Source organism: Bos indicus x Bos taurus, chromosome 9, assembly GCF_003369695.1.
Source record: "Bos indicus x Bos taurus breed Angus x Brahman F1 hybrid chromosome 9, Bos_hybrid_MaternalHap_v2.0, whole genome shotgun sequence".
NCBI classification, from domain to species: domain Eukaryota; kingdom Metazoa; phylum Chordata; class Mammalia; order Artiodactyla; family Bovidae; genus Bos; species Bos indicus x Bos taurus.
The window spans coordinates 84,849,121-84,871,127 of record NC_040084.1 but is presented as its reverse complement, the minus strand read 5'-3'; the positions used below and the strand labels follow the sequence as shown (position 1 = coordinate 84,871,127).

General features: G+C 40.3%; 1 protein-coding gene across 2 annotated transcripts in view; it reads right to left on the bottom strand.

The window, feature by feature from the left end:
- Positions 1 to 361: 361 nt before the first annotated feature.
- Positions 362 to 22,007, bottom strand: part of SAMD5 (sterile alpha motif domain containing 5) — a 61,741-nt gene continuing 40,095 nt past the window's right edge. The window contains exons 2-3 of one of the 2 annotated variants that reach the window (XM_027551794.1): positions 12,455 to 12,512; positions 362 to 1,621 (exon numbers count right to left, since the gene is read on the bottom strand). In XM_027551794.1, the coding sequence (XP_027407595.1) occupies positions 12,489 to 12,512 (24 nt within the window). In that variant the 3' untranslated portion in view covers positions 362 to 1,621; positions 12,455 to 12,488. The remainder of the gene's footprint in view (positions 1,622 to 12,454; positions 12,513 to 22,007) is intronic. The other variant, XM_027551793.1, reaches the window with a different exon arrangement.

Below are 22,007 nucleotides of genomic sequence, written 5' to 3'. Positions count from 1 at the left end.
CCACTCCATGAAAAGAAAGAAAACCTAGTTTGGAAATTTTAAAGACTCTAGTTCACTTAAAAAAAATAATGATGAAAGATTGGTTGGAATATAACTCTTACAGAGCTGCAAGCTACAGCACGTTGTTTAAAAGACAATGGATACATACTTTCAGAGCTTAATTTCCTTGCATTTGTACTTAAGAATGAGACTGAATTTACCCAGTCTAAATTAATCTTTAGAAGTGGCTGAACTATGTAAACCTGATATTTTTAAAGTGATTAAAATGGCCCTTGGAGACCTTAACTGCCTACCCATTCCAGTATGCACCAGGAAAAAATGAAGGTAAATTTCTTTTTTTTTCTGAGAGTTTCCTACTCTTGAGTATTATGTGATGTAAACTTTTATCTCTTATGTATATCTAAGCAGTCCAGAGAAGATTTTGGAATACAGTTCTGCCTAGCTGTTCTCAGAAGCTGTTTGACCGTGGGGCTGGCTGTGTTTCTAGATCTTTTTGATTGTCTCCTTTCAACTAAGTTTTTGGTCTTCTCAACATGGTTGCATTTTCTAAGCAGAAAAGAAAACTGCCAACATCCAAAGGCAAGAACATCAGGAAGCAGAAAAAATTCAAGATTCATCTTCATTTCCTCCTCTCACCTCCTTCTACTCTCCTTTTAGTCTCTTGTTATAAAGGGCTCTTAATATCCACTCCCACTGCTCACCCCCCGCCAAAGGCCTGAAATCAGAATCTGGGGAGGCAGTCTGGGACATAGCAGCGTCCAGGGCTGAGGAAAACCAGCCATCAAGCCACACAGCTGGCCCTTGCTTAACGTACGTCAGAGTAAGACACTCTTACAGGTCCCAACACTCAAGTTCAGTCAGATGAAATTTAAAAACAGAAGTTAGAAAAAAGTTTCTTCCTTTGCTTTTCTTTCTTTATAAGTATATCTTATAAGGAACATAAATCTGTCACCTTTATCATTGTACTTATATGTGAAATAACTATATTAAAGCACCTAAAGTAAGAGCTCCTTCACCAAACTATTCTATATAGAATTATGCAAAATATCTCAACCTATGAAAACACAATCTTATATGAAGCAGAAAAAAAATGTTTAAATACAAAATTAAAATGACTGTTTTCAAGTTAAAGGCTAATTTAGAAATGATATAATATCTAGCTATTGCCAGAAACTTTTTTGTCTTGTATTACACACTTAAAATTAGTCAGATTAACCAAAAGCTTAGCCAGTCTCATTTGTTTTCATCAAGAATGTATAGTGTGGAGGGCAGAACCCTCAAACACGCAGAAGACTGTTTCTAACAATGGTATGTTTTTAAAAAAATGAATTCAGTACTTCTTTATATGTGATATTTCACTGCCTTTTGTCTAGCTATTATGAATGTGTTACCCAGTGTACTAAGTTGATAATTCCAGAATTTTTCCAAGCAAAAAGTTAGGCTGATGAGTATTTCCAGGGTCATCATCCATTTCCCTTTTTGAAAGAAGGTTCTAAATATGCCCTTTTCCAGTCTTCAGGCACCTTATCAGTCCTCCACGAGTTTTCAAAAATGATATCTAGCGGTTCTGTGATGACTTCGGCCAATTCATTAAGAACTCTAGGATGCCAGCCATTGGGACCTGTGGATTTGAACATATCGGGGTTATTTAAGTTCTCCTTTACCCATTCTTCCCCTAGTCCATCACGGATTTCTGCTCCATTTTTTAAGTCATATTTGTCCTTTTCTGGTTACCATATGGACTTTTGAAAACTAACTTTAAGACTGTTGTTTATCAATCAATTTTCTCTTTGAAGCTAATAATAAGAAAATGTATTTTATTCTTCTCAAGCCTATATCTGTTTTTTTAAAAAGGTCTACTTCTCTTTCCTTTAATGTTTCTTATGAGAATAGGAAAGTAAAACAAAATTAAATAAAAATATATCTTGTAATAGTTTGCCTTCCTAAATCACATCACTCAACTCTACACTTTGGTAGCCTTAGTCATAGAATATCAGTCAACATACCGCAGAATATTTGAAATATTTGAAACGCTACCTAGCTCGTGCTCAGGAGGTATGTATCTATCCAGCTTGTCTGTGTAAAGGCTAATTCAAAATGCACCTTCCTAAATAAAAGATTCACAATCATCTTTAATCATAATCATTTGTGTGCACAAACAGTAACTTTTTCACACAGGCTTTTAAGCATATTTGTGCATAAGCTGGAAAGAGATGAATAAGGATTTCCTACAAAGCAGTAACCTAGCAGAATTCATCTGCTATTGTGTGGTCGTCTGCACCAGTGTTCTGGGATTGATATTACACTAATTATCGCCAAGCTCTGATTGGTGTTGACACTTTTAACCCCTTCATGGTCACCATGATTCCTCCACAAATGAAAAGCAGCAACAGATTCCAGTTTCCTGCCCATCTGTCACTGTTGTGTCCTGGGCCAAGAGTCCCTTGACAGATCAGAATGGACAAAGGAGAAGGAAAAAAAAGAGTGTAAAGGAAGAATGAGGATGCCTGGGTCTCTCCCTTGATTTTTGATACGACAGGCAGACTGTGCTGCTTGTATTGAACCATTTACTTGTTTTTTGGTGTGTTTGTTTTTATTGTTGCTTAACTGAAAATGCTTTTGGAAAAGGCTGAATCACTTATGCTCTCTTTCATTTTTGTTTTTCTAGTCTACAACTCTCCAGTGTTACCCCCAGTTTTATCTCTTGCAGAAAAATTGTATTGCAGGCATTATCGAAAGACTTTAAAAAATGATTCTGCACATTTCTCTAGGGTACAATAATTTGTTTTAGCACAGGCTATGTTCACCCCTGCTCAAACAGCCACCTGCTGATAGCAATATGTTAACTAATGTGTCACTATTAATTACTTTGGGCAAAATCATCCAACAATTGCATCTAAATGGACAGAAAGTATTACTAGCCATGCTCAGAAAGTTTCTTTCCCCAGAGAATCAGGCTGTTTTGAGATCTTTTTGTCCCTGTAATACCAAGTAATAATATCTTAGTACTCACTAATATATTCAAATAGTCACTCAGATAAACCCATCTCCAAGCCAATCCATTCTTGAAAATTAAGCTCCTATTATAAACTATGTAAAAGCAATGTTCGATCTAACTTGACAAGCTAAGTTTTTTGGTGTTTTTTCTTTTGAGGGGAGAAGTGAGGGAAATTTAGCTTAACATGAAGGCAAAACTGTTTCATTTTTAATGCTCTAATAAATGAATAAATGAAAAAGAGCTGCAACAAAAATGTATTTGCTTTAGAGTGTGAGTTAACTTGCTATTTCTACCTGAAAAACCAGAAGGAGCCTCTGATTACAGCATTAGGGCAACTAAGAGCCGACTCATTAGAAAAGACTCTGATAGGAAAGATTGAAGGCAGGAGGAGAAGGGGATGACAGAGGACGAGATGGTTGGATGGCATCACCAACTCAATGGACATGAGTTTGAGCAAGCTCTGGGAGATAGTGAAGGACAGGGAAGGCTGGAGTGCTGCAGTCCGTGGGGTCGGAAAGAGTTGGACACTACTGAGCGACTAGACAACTGAACAGCAAAAGACCTTCAGGAAGACTACAGCTGAATTTTGACAAAGTCACCAAGGAAGGCGACACCATCCTGAGAAGACTCTTGTTAAAACAAAAGATTCTCAGGTGTTGCACCGTGCCTGATACAGCTCTGCCTGGAGTCAGCAAGATACCCCTGCCAACCATTAAAGGTCACTGTGTTAAAGATCATCGTCTTCCAGGAACCTATGGAAAGAAAGAAAACGCCTTGGCCAGGCTGTCATCTAGTAAACGCAGGCACCCTCCACATTAAACTCAGCTAAAGATGTGGGCCACGAAGTCATCCACAAATACAGCATCAAGCTAACAGCCCCAACTGAAACCTCTCGCATCTTAGGTTCAGCAAAAACAAATTGCATTGATTAAACAAGCCCAGCCTTGCCATTTGCTAGTTTTCATTCTTTGGGGGAAAGGGTGGGAGGCAGACAAACAGGATTTCCGCAGTTGGGTCATGGAGAGTTTCAAGATGTGAGAGCAGTCTCAGAGAACAGTAATTAGCAGAGCACATGTTGCTTCATGATCACAGGAGACATTAGTAATTTCCCTGCTAGGAAGGCTCCTTGGCGCTCTGGCACCTGGCATGCACCGTGACATCCTAGATCCTGCTCCTTATAGATCCCACTCTTCAAGCAGAAGAGAAATGAACACGTTTACAACTCTGATCAGCATTAAGGAGATAACTGCTAAAAAGACGTCTTATGGGCAAACAAGCGATGTCAGTCCAGTCTCACTTCACAGAGCTGCCCCTATCAGCTCACATTTTTCCATTTCATTTTCCCCCTAAATTGTCCAGCATATTCCTACAGAGAGGAAAAAAAAAAAAAAAGCCCTTTCTTCATTCCTCCAAGGAACAAAAATCTGTTTTATATAAGTTTGGGCTCTCCAGGTGACACTAGTGGGAAAGAATCCGCCTGCCAATGCAGGAGACACAAGAGACGCGTATTCATCCCTAGGTCAGGAAGATCCCCTGGAAGGGGAAATGGCAACCCTCTCTAGTATTCTTGCCTGGGAAATCCCATGGACAGAGGAGCCTGCCAGGTTATAGTCCATGGGGTCACAAAGAGTCATACATGACTGAGAACACACACATACACACACCTTATAAGCATTTACAGCCTTCTTTGGATATAGGACTAGGTTGACTTAGAGAAAAAAAATCATGAAAAAAATTGCCTCAAATCTGGTCCTTTCTCAAAACTCGCAAAATTCCATCTCTGGACCAATAAATAAGTGAGTGAGTGAGTGAAAGTTGCTCAGTTGTGTCTAACCCTTTGCGACCCCATGGACTATACAGTCCATGAATTCTCCAAGCCAGAATACTGGAGTGGCTAGCCTTTCCCTTCTCCAGGGGATCTTCACGACCCAGAAATCAAACCTTGTCTCCTGCATTGCAGGCGGATTCTTTACTAACTGAGCTATCAGGGAGACCACAAGACCAATAAATGGTAAATTATATTTTTGGTTCTACTAACGTTCTTGAAGCTTTACTGTTTTTAAAGACAGAGTTTATAAAAATTGAATGGCTGTAGTCTGTAATGTGCCAAATTATTATCTATTTCTGAGAAGATATTACTAAAACGTTTATAACCCTAGCTGGCCTAATTCTTCCCCGACCTGCTTTGAGACACTCAGAGTTCTTACCTCAGGGCCATACAAACCTAATTCCTGGGCTGAACTGTGGGTTTCTCAGTTTTATTTGTTCTAGGCTATTAAGGAGGGTGAGAGAAGAAGAGAGGAAGTCTTTCATTTCCCACATATCTGGCAATTCTAATCTGTTAGAGTTCCAATCGGAGAAACGAAGGGGGTGCACGATGGCACAGAAAAAGTTATTGATAGAATAAAAAACTATTATCCTGTGGCTAAATATTAAGTTTTATGAGATAATGTGTGTTTTTTTCTTAGCTGATTATTCTGATTTTTAACTGACTTCAGGTCTGCTACACTTTTTAGCTTCTAATTTCCCCCTAATTAAAAGGCAATCAGTGTCAGATGCAAGATAAGCCATTTAGAAGTTATTTTGCTATTGTGATAGTATTTAAAAGGAGGTAGCCCCACTGCAGATGTAGAACCAATAAATTCTCCACATTTGGTAGCTGAGATTTAAAAAAACAAAAAACTGGTGACTGTACAATAATAGTCCATGCAATTTCCTTACAACTGGGGGTGGGTCAACTGTCTCTCGAAGGCAATGGCACCCCACTCCAGTACTCTTGCCTGGAAAATCCCATGGACAGAGGAGCCTAGTGGGCTGCAGTCCATGGGGTCGCTAAGAGTCAGACACAACTGAGCGACTTCACTTTCACTTTTCACTTTCATGCATTGGAGAAGGAAATGGCAACCCACTCCAGTGTTCTTGTCTGGAGAATCCCAGGGACGGGGGAGCCTGGTGGGCTGCCATCTATGGGGTTGCACAGAGTCGGACACGACTGAAATGACTTAGCAGCAGTAGCAGCAGCAACTATCTCTTAGGAAAAATAAATTAAAAATAACAGTAAAAATTTTGCCTGGATGGCACACATGCACTAATCTGGTGATACACATGATTTTTTTTACCACATGACTTTCTCAACATTTAGCCATGTCACACTACCTATCATGATGGACCCAAGGAAGATTGGTAATACTCTAACAGACTGGGGAGGTGGCAGGTGTGTATAAATCCAGCCTCATTTTAGCTTCAAATTTCTCCAAAGGCATAACCACATTTTACACTTCTTTATATCCACTGCAGCCATGAAATTAGAAGATGACAGCTTCTAAGAAGGAGAGCTATGACAAACCTAGAGAGTGTACTAAAAAGCAGAGACATCACTTTGCAGAGGTCCATATAGTCAAGGCTATGGTCTTTCCAGTAGTCATGTATGAATGTGAGAGTTGGACCATAAAGAACACAGAGTGCCAAAAAATTAATGTTTTTAAACTGTGCTGCTGGAGAAGACGCTTGAGAGTCACTTGTCCAGCAAGAGATCAAACCAGTCAATCCTAAAGGAAATCAACCCTGAATATTCATTGGAAGGACTGATGTTGAAGATGAAGCTCCAATCCTTGGCTACCTGATGCTAAGAGCCAACCCACTGGAAAAGACCTTGATGCAGGGAAAGACTGAAGGTAGACGGAGAAGAGGGCAGCAGAGGATGAGATGGTTGGATGGCATCACCAATTCAATGGACATGAACTAGGGCAAACTCTGGGAGATGGTGAGGGACAAGGAGGCCTGCCTTGCTGCAGAACATGGGGTTGCAAAGAGTCGGACAGGACTTGGCCTCTGAGCAACAACAGCAATATCCACCCTGGGAATATTATAGAGCACATCACATACTACTGCTGCTGGCTGATTCAACTGTCCACAGTAAAATTTTTACATCCAATTTCTCAGTAAACTAAGTTGCTATCAAGAAATTTAAGTCTAGCAAGTCAGACAGGAGTATAGATACCTTTGCCTCCATGGCCAAGAAAAAAATATCAATATGTTCACTAATCCCATCAGTATCTTCATGGTCACCTTTCAGTTCCTCCAAAGGCTTCTGAGGGGTGCCTCTGAGCTCCTGGGAAGGTTGAGGCTGCCTCCCAGAACAACAGTCTGGAGTACACGATGTCGTGTTACACAATGAGCTGGCATGGATGTTCTTTTTCCTGCTACAGGAGTTCCACAGGGTAGATTTCCTAGGGATTCTATAGACCAGAAAAATGTTTGCCCGCTCCAGAATGATCTGTGTATACTTTCTTTTTTTTGACTGTAAACACAAATACCCAAATGCAATATAAACCGTTATTTATCACTATCCTGTCTTCATAGAAAAACATCTATTTCTGCTTTATTGACTATGCCAAAGCCTTTGACTGTGTGGATCACAATAAACTGTGGAAAATTCTGAAAGAGATGGGAATACCAGACCACCTGATCTGCCTCTTGGGAAACCTATATGCAGGTCAGGAGGCAACAGTTAGAACTGGACATGGAACAGACTGGTTCCAAATAGGAAAAGGAGTACGTCAAGGCTGTATACTGTCACCCTGCTTATTTAACTTCTATGCAGAGTACATCATGAGAAACGCTGGGCTGGAAGAAGCACAAGCTGGAATCAAGATTGCGGGAGAAATATTAATAACCTCAGATATGCAGATGACACCACCCTTATGGCAGAAAGTGAGAGGAACTAAAAAGCCTCTTGATGAAAGTGAAAGAGGAGAGTGAAAAAGTTGGCTTAAAGCTCAACATTCAGAAAACTAGGATCATGGCATCTGGTCCCATCACTTCATGGGAAATAGATAGGGAAACAGTGGAAACAGTGTCAGACTTTATTTTGGGGGGCTCCAAAATCACTGCAGATGGTCACTGCAGTCATGAAATTAAAAGACACTTACTCCTTGGAAGGAAAATTATGATCAACCTAGATAGCATATTCAAAAGCAGAGACATTACTTTGCCAACAAAGGTCCGTCTAGTCAAGGCTATGGTTTTTCCAGTGGTCATATATGGATGCAAGAGTTGGACTGTGAAGAAAGCTGAGCGCCAAAGAATTGATGCCTTTGAACTGTGGTGCTGGACAAGACTCTTGAGTGTCCCTTGGACTGCAAGGAGATCCAACCAGTCCATTCTAAAGGAGATCAGCCCTGGGATTTCTTTGGAAGGAAAGATGCTAAAGCTGAAAGTCCAATACTCTGGCCACCTCATGAGAAGAGTTGACTCATTGGAAAAGACTCTGATGCTGGGAGGGATTGAGGGCAGGAGAAGGTGTGACAGAGGATGAGATGGCTGGATGGCATCACCGACTCGATGGACGTGAGTCTGAGTGAACTCCGGGAGTTGGTGATGGACAGGGAGGCCTGGCGTGCTGCGATTCATGGGGTCGCAAAGAGTCAGACACGACTAAGTGACTGAACTGAACTGAACTGTCTTCATGTATGGAGTGTCCTTGCTAAGTACTGATTTACTAGCTAGTTCCTGGACAAAACTAAATGGGTTATAACAAACTGCACTGCTACTTACCACTTTCTCTGGACTCACAGAGTTCTAGGCTTCACTCAGGATTAAATTTGCAGGTTTTCAGCAAATTGAAATATACTGGAGAGGATGGAAATTTTTCTACCCCTTCTTATTCAGCAAACCCTCAGGAAAAAACTCAGAGGTTAAAAGACAAAAGTGTCTTTGTTTATTCTCTCCTCCAGGCATTAACTGGCTTTATAATTTTTCCAACTGAATAGCTATGTAAATTCCTGATTTCTTAAAAGCACATTGTTGCAGTCATTGCATATTCCAAATATGCTAAAATTCCCCCACATGGAGAGCAGCCCACAGGGCTGTGGTCTGCAAGCTGCAGAAAACTGGAGACAAGAGGCCTAGGACCTCCCTCACTGCCCAGAGTTGGTCCTGACTTATCTCTACCAGGAAGAAATTATCAGGAGTTGAACTGTTAGGAATTCTGAATTGTTCTTTCAGCAATTTTATAATAATTAACAGCCGGTCACAACATGAAGCTGGGGCTAGGTCACCACACTTTCAAGAAGTATAATAGCACAGTTAAGGAGGCAAAATAGTAGCTGGAGGGGACAGTGCTTTTAAGAACAAGGAAGGATCTGGGCACGTTTACAGAAGGAGTGGAAGGGTTCCATGGAGAGAGACCAAATGCAAGAAAACAAAGGGATAATTATGGGCCATAATTATGACTAGGGCCATGAGTAGATACCCAGAGGACAGATTAGTCTTAGAGGGGAGAGGGTAATTCTTCACCAGAAACAGGGAACAAAGAACAGATGGGCAAAGATGCCAACACACTTTGAGATGAAGGAGGGGAGAGGCAGGGAGCTCTTGTGCAGCAGACTCGATGTTCTAGGTAATGACGTAGCCAAGGCCGTCTGCAGAAGGGGAAGTGAGGGGGCAGGGGTAGTTTTAAGGCACCCGAAGGTGGCATGGGGGGATCTGGAACAGTCACCAAGAGAATTGTGACATGAAATCAGTTTGACAGTTCCAAGAGGACAGATTAGGCTGGGCTGGGCAGGACTGGTACAGAATTACAAAGAAAGGGCTTTTAGAGACTTTCTGTACTATGCTTCAAAGTCTCCAAATGCTACCCAAAATAGTGATCAAGACACAGGCCTAGAAACGCTCAATAGAAGTCCAGAACAGAAACAATGATAAATGCTACAGGATGCTGAATACTAGGGCTTCCCAGGTGGCTCAGTGGTAAAAAAGACCTGTAATGCAGGAGATGCAGGAGACATGGGTTCTCATGTCCATTGAGTCGGTGATGCCATCCAACCATCTCATCCTCTGTTGTTCCCTTCTCCTCCTGCCCTCAGTCTTTCCCAGCATCAGGGTCTTTTCCAATGAGTCAGTTCTTCACATCAGGTGGCCAAAGTATTGGAGTTTCAGCCTCAGCATCAGTCCTTCCAATGAATACTCAAGACTGATTTCCTTCAGGATGGACTGGCTGGATGTCCCTGCAGTCCAAGGGACTCTCAAGAGTCTTCTCCAACACCACAGTTCAAAAGCATCAGTTATTTGGCACTCAGCTTTCTTTATAGTCCAACTCTCACATCCATACATGACTACTGGAAAAACCATAGCTTTGTTGGCAAAGAGATGTCTTTGCTTCTTAATACCCTATCTAGGTTTGTCCTTACAAGGAGCAAATGCCTTTTAATATTGTGGCTGCAGTCTCCATCCACAGTGATTTTGGAGCCCAAGAAAATAAAATCTGTCACTGTTTCTACTTTTTCCCCATCTAATTGCCATGAAGTGATGGGACCAGATGTCATGATCTTGGGTTTTTAAATGGTGAGTTTTAAGCCAGCTTTTTCACTCTCCTCTTTCATCCTCATCAAGAGGCTCTTTAGTTCCTTTAGTTCTTTATCTTTATCGTACATACTATGATTATAAAAAGTCTACCTCAGTAACAGTCAACAGCTACTAATATTAACTGAATAAACTTCTTCTGTGCCAGGCACTGTGCTGAGGACACAGCATATTTAACATAATCTCCTTTACTTCTTACCATAAGCCCACATGATGGCTGTCCTGAACTCAGTTTTACAAAGAATCTGAGGCTTTCAAGTGTAGATATCCTGAGAGTGTCAAATTAGTGGCAAAACCGTTCTATCCAACAGTGAAGCTCACCCTTGTAAAAGTATGTCTGCACTCCCCATCATTTTTGTTTTATTTTATTTATGTATTTACTTATTTATTTTGGTTGCACAGCATGCAGGACTCAGCCAACCAGGGATTGAACCCATGCTCCCTGAAAAGGAAGTAAGGAGTCTTAACTACTGGGCCACCAGGGAATTCCCCCCACCATTTTTGATTGGGAATGTACAATAGTTGAATAACATCCCCCCAAACTCACAGCCACCTGAAATTCCAGAATGTGAACTTGGAAATACAGCCTTTGCAGATGATGTAAGCTCTGCAGATGCCATCACTGGTGTCCTTTCAAGAGGAGAGAAGACACACAAAGAAGAAGGCCATATGAAGATGGACATGCAGAATGCAGTGATGCAGCTATTAATACAAGCCCAGTGATGCCAGGAGCCACCTGACGCTGGGAGAGAGGCAAGGAAGAATTCTCCCTTCAAAGCTTTGGAAGGGAGCATGGCCTCACCAAAACTGTGTTTTCATACTTCTGGAATCCCAAACTGCTAGAGAGTGAATGTATGTTGCTTTAAGCCACTCAGTCTGTGGTACAGCCCTCAGAAACTAATATGGAACCCTTTCATAGAAATATATAATTTCTCAAATGAGCTTAGGAGTATTTTTAATCACTTCATTTTCAGCAGTACATGCAAATGTGATTTTAAGCAAAAAGTATTTCATTTTTATTCAGGGTAAGAAATGTGCATAATACTTACTTAGATATTATATTTAATGTCATTCATAATATATAAGAAAATTTTAACTTCATCCTATTAAATAAATGATGCCAACTATTTAATTATATAGGAAAAATATGATTTATAAAAAATACATTAAAAACTAAATACTGTGTTTCTGCATGGCCTCCACGTATATTAGGATGCAGACTGAGATTTAACTATTTCCTACAAGATCAAAAATATAAAATAGTCAGCAGTTGGGGTGAACGTTTTTATTTTGCTTGATGTCCACTAGTTTATATACCTGAATATTTATGATTTGCTTTAAATTGCAAGATAAGAAAAAAGGTTTCAGTGACTACCTGTAAGTATTTCTCTACAAATCACATACTATATACGTGGGCATTTTTATTTCCAATAAGTTAAAAATGAATGTAAACGCCAGTATTTTTCTATTCTGCTATCAGTTATTGAAGAATTGAAGAATGAGAGTTTAACGTGCAATGTAAGCATATTTGAGCTCCAAGAGGTCTTCATTTCACAGAGGAAAATATTTAAATAATTTCCATTGTACACTTAAAGATATGTAATGAAGGAGTTACTATTCCCAACCTGGAGAACTTTTTTGACTCCTTTAACAGTTCAGAAACCTCCAGCTAGTCAACATGGCAATTTCTATATTAGCAGTTCTCAAACATCTGGTTCCAGGAACAATTTGTAGTTTTAAAAACCACTGAGGATTTCAAAGAGCTTTTGTTCATGAATTGTAACTCATATATATATGTGTATATATATGTATTATATATGTATATATATGTATATATATATGTATTATATATGTATATATACACATATATAAATAAAATAACTTGATATTTACCATATTTGAAACTGCAAATGTGAAATATTTAAAATATTAAATTCATTTAAAAATTAAGATAGTACATTCATCATGTTAACATAAACAACATTTTTATGAAAGATAAATATATTTACCCACAAATTAATAATAAACATGGCATTGTTTTGCATTTTTGCATATCTCTTTAATGGCTAGTTTAATAGGCTACCGAGTACTTACATCTTCCACACTTGAACTGTGATAGTATGTTGTTTTAGTTGAAATATATGAAGGAAATCTGTCATTAGAAAGAGGAAAATATTTTAATAGATTTTCTAGGTAAACAATTGTAGACTTCTTATGATACCATGCCAAAATTGATAACGTATAGTTTCTTAAGTCAGTTACAATGTGAAATCTGAAACCGTATCAATAAACTTTTTGTACTCCATTAACTACATGAAAATCTGTCTGTCTTCTACTATTAACAGATCCTTTCTCATATGTGACTTGGTAATATCATGCATTAATCATCTGGAAAGTACTGGGTTCCTGAGTTATGCAAATCTTCTAAATGTTAACACTTAATCATCATTCAATGTCAAAAAAGAAACATATGCTACTATCACCACCCACCCCATCAAAAAAGGCTTCAAGTCTTGGGAAACTGTCAGTTTTACTGTGGCATACACAAGTTTTTAATGTACGTTTTACTTAAATATTCAAATTTTGTCATTAACATATATTGTCCATTGTTTTTCTTAAAATATTACTAGTTGCTCAGTAGTGAATGATTCTTTGTGACCCCATGGACTGTAGTCCACCAGGCTCCCAGGATTTTCCAGGCAAGAATACTGGGGTGGGTGGCCATTTCCTTCTCCGGGGGATCTTCCTAACCCAGGAATCAAACCTGGGTCTCCCACATTGCAGGCAGACTCTTTACTATCTGAGCCACCAGGGAAAGGTTCACTTTACTCACTTTCAAGAAATTTAGCTGCCAAATATCCAATAGGTAACCATAGTTTGTTCCATAGTGTTCTTCTAAGTGAAAATGATATTCCACGACTAAAGCAGCTAGTTGAGCTAGTAACTTAGACAACAATAGAAGGGATTGGTAAGAGAGACAAGGTTCACATTCATTTCCATTTGCAACAGAAATCTTTGTGAGTGGTTATCAAAAAACATGTACTCAAAAGTTGAGAGTTAATAAGCTTACTAATTTCTACTGCTTCATCAAGGACATTTTAAGAAAAATGGTCATTTTTTTTGGCATGTGTACAAGAATGCCGTAAGCACTACCGTAGTTTAGTGTCACTGCCTTGATTGGCATTAATGTGATAGCATTTTTACACTTAATGGCTTTTGTGCTACTAATGCAATTGTCCACAAGGTGAAAAAGGCAAATAATGTCAAAGAGTATTGTTATGAAATAATTATTACCTTGCAAACTTAGTCTTGGGGACCCCCAGGGAATCTGTGGACCACACATTGAGAACCACCAGAGTCAAGATACAGGCCACACACACACACACACACAAAATCACCAGTGGATCTCAGACCAGTGCATCAGTATGGAATATAATTCTGCCCTTTGCAATAACTCCTTCCTTCCAACCACTCTTCATTTACCTTCCTGGCTCCCTACCTGCCTCAACCTCTTGAAACTAGGAAGTCTGTAGATAGTCTTTCTGCCTTGAAGGTGAGTTGACTTTCCTCCTCTGGGGAGAGGGTTTGTAAAGACAGCTAGGCTGGCTTGGGTGGAAGGGGTGGGCAGGGAAACACTTCTCAAAGGGACTGTGCTTGCCAGCCTTTACAAAAGCAAGAGCTTTTGAAGTGACTTAGGCAATTCTGATCAAAAATAACCCTTTGTCTCTTGGCGTCCAGTCCCAGCTCCCTGAATACTGAAGCGTGGCCTCCACTGGGCTTTAACCTCACCTGCCAAATTGGAATGGGCAGGGAAGCAAGACAACTGTCATAATCCTCTTTAGCAATTCCTTGGAAAGCACATTTGCATGTTCAGTGGCAGCAGAGTGAAGCACTACTCAGGGGATCTCTGCTATTTTCCATCACTCCACTTCTCTGATTTTTGCAGGGGAAAGAGGGACACTTTCAAACATCTCAAGAAAGCCACAAACTCTGATGCCCTTGTTCTGGGTCTTAAGAACCATCAGCTAACTGTTTTTTTTTTTTTTAAAGAAATCAACAGTACTTATGAAGTCTTCTGAATAATCCTCAAAATGTTAGCCTTGTCCAAATGAACTCTGAGGACATGTAAATGGGTTACCTGAAGCAGCAAAACATGTAAATAGGACTGAGTTCCATCATACACTGAAGGTCTTTTGCACACATACACTTGCTGTTATGAAGTGGTACTCTGAGAAGGTTTGGGTGCAAAACACAAATCAGAGGGCTTCAAACAGTTACAGTTCAAGGTAGCCTAATGTCAGGTGTCCAGAGTAAGTCCAGGGTGGCTCTGTATGTGTGTATGTGTGTGAGAGAGATGTTGAGGCGGGGAGGGTGGGGGAGGATGGAGGAAGCATGGGTCTACTTCCTCAAACCAAACCAGCCTATCCTCCAGGTATTCCTCAGCAATCATCACATCCCTTCCTGCCAGGACAGAAGTGAAATCCTGGGGGAAGCAGTGCAGGGTTAGAGATCCATGCTCAGACTCTGGAAGGAAACTCCAGGCTGACGACTTCCTAGATGGGTAGCCATGGACACAGAGCTTCTCTGTGCTTCTTTCCCATCTGAAACGGGAACCACAGTGCTACCTACATTTCAGAGAGTTATTATCAGAATTAAAAGAGAAAATAGTTGCAAGACGGTTTAGAACAGTATCTGGCACAGTGTAAGCCGATATAAGTGTCTGAATGTTTTTTCTAACACATGCCCCATAACAGGCATGGAATTCTATTTCTTCATTCAATCAGGGAGTGATATAAACCCACCCCTAAGGAGGCACAGATACTTAGACACATCTTCAGAACAAAAACATAATGGATGTGCGGCAACATTATTAAGTTAGTCATCCACAAATGTTATTAGAATAAATCAGGAATAATGTGTATGCTTTAAGCACTGTCTAGCCATTAACTTTTAAAAATTTCATTTAGCTTTGTGAAGCATGCTCTATAGAACATAACTCCCATAGCAGTCGTTCTCGGCTTATTCAAGCATAAAAACCTCTTTTTAATTGTTTTAAAACATAAGACCGCCCACTTTTGCCATAGGGTATGTGTGTATGCACCCCCACACCCCCACTATACACCACAAAAAAGAGTAACTTCATATTACATTCTTCTTACTTTCTTTCCACTGTTTGAGAAAAATTGTTGCTTTAAAAGTGACCAAGAGGGAATTCCCTGGTGGTCCAATGGTTAGGACTCTGAGCTTTAGCTGCTGAGGATGTGGGTGAATCCCTAATCAGGTAACTAAGATCCCACAAGCCCCATGATACAGTCAAAAATAAGGAAAAATAAAATAAAATGTACATTGTTGTATAAAAAAGTGACCAAGAATTCAAGAACTCCTTCAAATAAATTTATATGAAACATAGTATTTATGTAAAAATCCACTGAGAATAGTTGGTACCCAAGTAGGTTCCAAGACCCTTGGATTAATTCCTAAGAGTCTCGGTTTCTCATGTTAGAAGATGCTTTCACAGAAGAAAGGGAATCATCAGAAACTAAGATCATGTTCTTAAAGAAATTCAAATACATTAAAATAAAAGATTAACCAAGTGAAAGTCAAATGCCAGAATTGCAACTTCTTTAATACTGTGTGGTTGCTCCAGTCATGCATGGGTGAGTATGCCAGTCAAGAAGTATTTCAGTACTTCTTGAATACAGTTCAGTACTGCTTGAATACAGCAGTATTTCAATAAGCTAAAGGCCAACATTTTTTATGACTTAAATCAGAATAGTTTGCTTTCATCTTCACACAATCTTCCACAGTTGAGCCTGACAATTTTTCATTGTTTACTCCTTTAGGAATCTGACCCACTGTAACAAAGATGTTAAAAAACAGAGAAACAGATAATCCCATGTAGTTTCTGCAAGAATCATGTCTGGTTCCAGAGATAATAGAAAGGACCGAAATTTCCTGAAACTAATACAGATCCATGGAAACATCCCCAAGCAAAAACAGAGAAGTTCAATGGACTGCACATCTTTCAGACAATTCAAAACTAGGATAACAAGAGATTTCAGAAACCCCCTATTGTTGATAGGAGTTTCCCTTGTATGACATGGAACACAATCCCAAGAGCTGACTTTTTGTCCCTCAGATAAAACTGTATTTAAAATATGTATAAAGTGAAGTCGCTCAGTCGTGTCCGACTCTTTGCTATCTCATGGGCTGTAGTCTACCAGGCTTCTCTGTCCATGGGACTTTACAGGCAAGAGTACTGGAGTGGGGTGCCATTTCCTTCTCCAGGGGATCTCCCTGATCCAGGGATCGAACCCAGGTCTCCTGCATTGCAGGCAGACACTTTACCCTCTGAGCCACCAGGGAAGCCCATTAAAAAATATGTATAAACATCTGCTGAAATCACATTTAGGAACCAGTTCTTCAGTTATTCTCTTCTGTGTTTCTCATTTCCTTTGGGACCTAATGTAAAATCACCTCTCACATAACTGCATTCTACCATCACTTTGAAGGCAGAGTTGTTTTTATTTTAGGATATCATGTGCAAAATCATGTTATTTGACACTACATTATATTCACAGATGATGCAAGTTAAATAAAGACACCTTGCTGATTTCTTAATATAGATTCAGCTAAGATTAGTTATGCATCTGCCACCTTAACATTCAGATTAGGGGGGAAAAAAGCCTTAGTTAAAAATCACACTTGCATCGGAAGCACTTAGAATTTCATGGTTCATTTAAGAGCATCACAATCAAGAATTTAATTATGTCAGAAAAGAATGGTAGCTTCTTAACAACCAAAATGGCACCCCCTCCATTTCTCTTGCTTCTACCACCAAAGTGGGTCATTTTCCTTAACCTTTACAGGCTTGTCCTCTGATCTATGGAACACAGAGTTTGATGAGATGATTTTCAGATACCCTCTGGTCTTATCATGCTGTGATTTTAAGACTTCTAGAGAACAGACTGACAAGGAGGTGAAGGGGAAACAGAGCCAAGACGCTATGGGACCTTGGCCAATTCAGTTCCTAAGCAAGGCAGTATCTCCCACGATGCAGACACACGTTCCACTTGTCTCTGTCAGTGGACTGGCCACTTGGAGCTCCCCAAAGCAACAGTTTCACCAAAACCACAATTCTGTATTAACATTTAAACATCTGCCTACTTTATTCAATCCATTCCATTGTTCATGCAAGGAACTCTGTGACACCTGTTATAAAAGAAAATTCAACTGAGGAAAGGTGAAGATCTAATTGGCTTTTAAAATGAATAAATAAAACTTAAACAAATAAACATTCGCCTAGTAGTAATAGTAGTAGTGTTAGTCACTCAGTCATGTCTGACTCTTTGTGACCCCATGGATTGTAGCCCGCCAGGCTCCTCTGTCCATGGGATTTTCCAGGCAAGAATACTGGAGTGGGTAGCCATGCCCTCCTCCAGGGGATCTTCCCGTCCCAGTGACAGGACTTGGGTCTCCTGCATTGCAGGCAGATTCTTTACCATCTGAGCCACCAGGGAACCCCAACAGTATGTTAGTCAATAAATCACTGAACCTCAAAAATACATGATTCCTCCCAAATAAAGTCTGTGTTACAGCATCAGAATGGACTGAGAACTCAGGACAGGAAATTAATCTCTGTGAGGTGGAGGGGAAAGTCGTGTTTTGGAATCAGCAAATCTAACAATAACTTCCAGGCTGAGTAACAAAGTGCTTATGCTTGCTTCACGAGCTTCTATAAATGTAGTAAAATCCTTTACAGTGTCAAGTTAAAGTTGACACCACTGAATTACTTAAAGAATTCACTCTAGTGGTAGATAATGTTCTAATTGGGTCAATTAAAAAAATGTCTGACTGGCTCCTCCAAAAACAGAAACTGAGATGAAAGCTTTAGGTACAGTCATTTATTTGAGAATGTGATCCCAGAGAGCAGAAATAGTGGCCAGGGAGAGTGAAATAAACACAAGGATGCAACTGACCACTCTGTGATGTGCTGTTTGATTCTGTAAGATGGTCAGAGGAACCTCAGGAAATGCATTTCAAAACCATGCATGCGAGAGAAGAAAGAAGAAACATTTAGCCCTCATCTTCTATTACCCACTTGTCAAGGTTTGCTTCGTGGGTGGTCATTTTTCTGCACTTCGTGTTTACACACGTTGAGTGCCCAGTCGGCTCTCATAGGAGCTACTGACAAAGTCAAAGGAGATCCTGGCTATAAAACAAGAAGCACAGGCTTGAGCCAATGAGCCGTCAGGCTACATCTCAGAGCTACCTGTTGAAGCTTGTGCAGAACTGTTCACTCAGCAGTGAGTGGGATAAGAAATAAGGCCAAGATGATTTGAACTGATGTACACAAGCGTCAGCATGTGTATGAGTGAGGATGGGCCACTTATGCTGCAGTAACAAATGACCCCATGATTTCAATGAATTCCAACTACAAAGCTTTCTTTTTACTCATGATGCAATTCCAAGGTGGGTATGCTATGATTCTGGGACATTTTCATGACTCCAGGACCAAAGCTGACAAATCAATCTCCATCAAAAACATAGCCGATTATTGCGGTTTGACGGAAGATATTAAATTTGTGAACTCTGCATGGTTTTATAAAGCTTTTGCCTGGAAGAGGTCCGTATCACGTCTACTCACCTTTCATTGACTAAAACATGCCATCTGCCTAAATTTAATTCAAAGGGCTGGAATATATAATCCTTCGGGAGAAAGGCATATAATGTAGCAAGGTGACTGAGAATACAGTAACACAGTCTATTACTCTATACTTTCATTTTCACAGGAGAAAAGCCAAGGGTAAGAGGAGCAATTCACTTTAAGGAACCCTGTGAAAATTCTTTCATGGTACCATCTTTTCTTTGAGCACATGGCAATCAATATTTAGGAATATTAAGTCTCAATCAAAGAAACTAAATCTTTTTCCAATGAAGAAGAAAAAAGCATGAGGGATACCTCACGGGGAAGGATAAGAAACCATCACACGTCCTATGCTGTGAATTTCTTCATCTTATGGATGTTGAAATGATTCTCAGAAATCACAAATAATGTTGACTTCTAAGGACATTAATGACAGACCTGGGCCGAGGCTTCAATTCTCTGTATTCCCATTCCAGGGCAAGGTTGATAGGGAACATTCATCATCATTTTATATTCAAGTTACCTGAAAAGTATAAACACTTTACAGAAACTCTCTTTTTTTTTAATTTAACAACTTAATGTAACAATGAAACAATTTAAATAGCAAGGCAAGCATTCCCCGACAAGACAAAATTCAATTTAATTTATTAATAAATACCACTGCAAGTAAGCATGTTACAGTTAGAACATTTGATATATCAGCCTGCTGACCAGAAACATCGAGGTCTTTGTATGAATACAAACTTAAGTATCATCAGAATTCTATTAGATGAAACAACCAAGTGGGAAGAGGGAAGAGGTTAGAAGAGCCTCATTGAAATAAAGGGAGTCCCTATTTGGGAGAGAAAACTGTAACCTCCAAGCCTTTATTTAATTTGATCTGCCTCAGGGGCCAATGATGAAAGGGTGGTAGACCATTCCAGTCATTTATTCATTCCATCTGTATTTCCTGAGTGCTCATCCTGTGCACAGCACAGTTCTAGGCACTGGGTGCAATGCCTAGAAGAGCAAGGCAGCTATGCCCCTCCCTTCATGGAGTGTACACTTTAGGGAGGGGGACGGGATAGAGAGAATAAACAATGAGATGTGCAAATAACCGAGACAACTTCAAATTAGGGCAGGTCTTTAAAGACAGTACTAGCAGTTTGAAGGGGAGAGGTGGGATGCCCATCTCTGAGTGGTGATCTCTCTGAACTGGCAACATGTAAGAAAATTATGACACTGTGTATGTAAAGAGCAACCTGGCTGTTAGACACAGCAACATTATCCTTTAAGGGCTATTGCTACTCTACTAAGATTTCTGAATGTTTCAGTCTCTGTGCTCTCCCCCATGTCCCATTCTCCACTAAATCTCTCTTTTAATTGCCCAGTATTTTATTCTTTCCTCGCTTTATTTATTAAATGCATTTTTATGATTATAGTCTTAATTTTTCCAGTGTTCTTGCCTGGAGAATCTCAGGGACGGGTGAACCTCGTGGGCTGCCATCTATGGGGTCCCACAGAGTCGGACACGACTGAAGCGACTTAGCAGCAGTAGCAGCAGCAGTCTTAATTTTAAAAAAAATAAGCTATTTTATATCCCCATTATCCAAATTAAGTTGCTTTTTAAGTATTTTGTATACATCATGAATACTTTGCAAGAAAATTCATCCTCCCACCTCACCAACCTCAGTTTCCTCCTCTTCCCCTACCTGCATTTAACTCCTGTTGTAGAAAGATTTCTTCCCTTTCAAAGCTGTGTTTGGGGGAGGAAAAAAAAACAGGTTCTGCACAACAAAAACTTCCTCTCGAACCTATCCTGGGCAGAAACACCTAAGGGAGACAGAATTCGAAGAATGTCATCACTGACTCTCGCCTTTGTCTAAACCCCTTGCCCTTTGAGTAAGGCTGACACCCATGAAAACATGATGTCACTCCCATGATTAAATTACACTATATGACAAAACGCAGATTCTTTGGGTTGGCTTAATCTAATTCTAGTCATTTTAAAACACAATGCTCCTCTGGCTAGAAGACAGAGAAACTGGGAGCAAGAGAAGGAGTTGGCTCACCACTTCCAGTGTGAAGATGGAAGGGCTTACATGAGAAGGAATACAGTCAGCCCCTGGTTGCCCAGCACTGCTGCTAAGTCACTTCAGTCGTGTCCAACTCTGTGTGACCCATAGACAGCAGCCCATCAGGCTCCCCCATCCCTGGGATTCTCCAGGCAAGAACACTGGAGTGGGTTGCCATTTCCTTCTCCAATACATGAAAGTGAAAAGTGAAAGTGAAGTCACACAGTCGTCTCCAACCCTACAGCCAGCAAAAATGTAGGAACCTCGAATCTACAGCTGAACAAATTGGATTCTCCCAACAACTTAACGATCTTAGGAGCAGATTCTCCCCCAAATCCTCCAGATAAGAGCCCAAGTTGACTGATACCTTGGCTTTGGCTTTCTAAGACCCTGAGCAGAGAATCCAGCCAACTTGCCCAGAGTGTGGACCTACAGAACTAACTGTGAGATAACCAATGAGGGTTATTTTTAACCATTAAGTTGGTGGAAACTTGTCATGCAGCAAGAGAAAACTAATACAACATGTAACCAGATTTATCAACCTAGTGTTCTATTGTTCAGTTCTGTTTCAGTCGCTCAGTCGTGTTCGACTCTGTGACCCCATGAACCGCAGCATGCCAAGCCTCCCTCTCCATCACCAACTCCTAAAGTTTACCCAAACTCATGTCCATTGAGTCGGTGATGCCATCCAACCATCTCATCCTCTGTCGTCCCCTTCTACTCCTGCCCTCAATATTTCCCAGCATCAGGATCTTTTCAAATGAGTCAGTGGCCACCTATCGATCTGGGGAGCTCCTCTTTCAGTATCCTATCTTTTTGCCTTTTCATACTGTTCATGGGGTTCACAAGGCAAGAATACTGAAGTGGCTTGCCATTCCCTTCTCCAGTGGACCACATTCTGTCAGACCTCTCCACCATGACCCACCCGTCTTGGGTGGTCCCACAC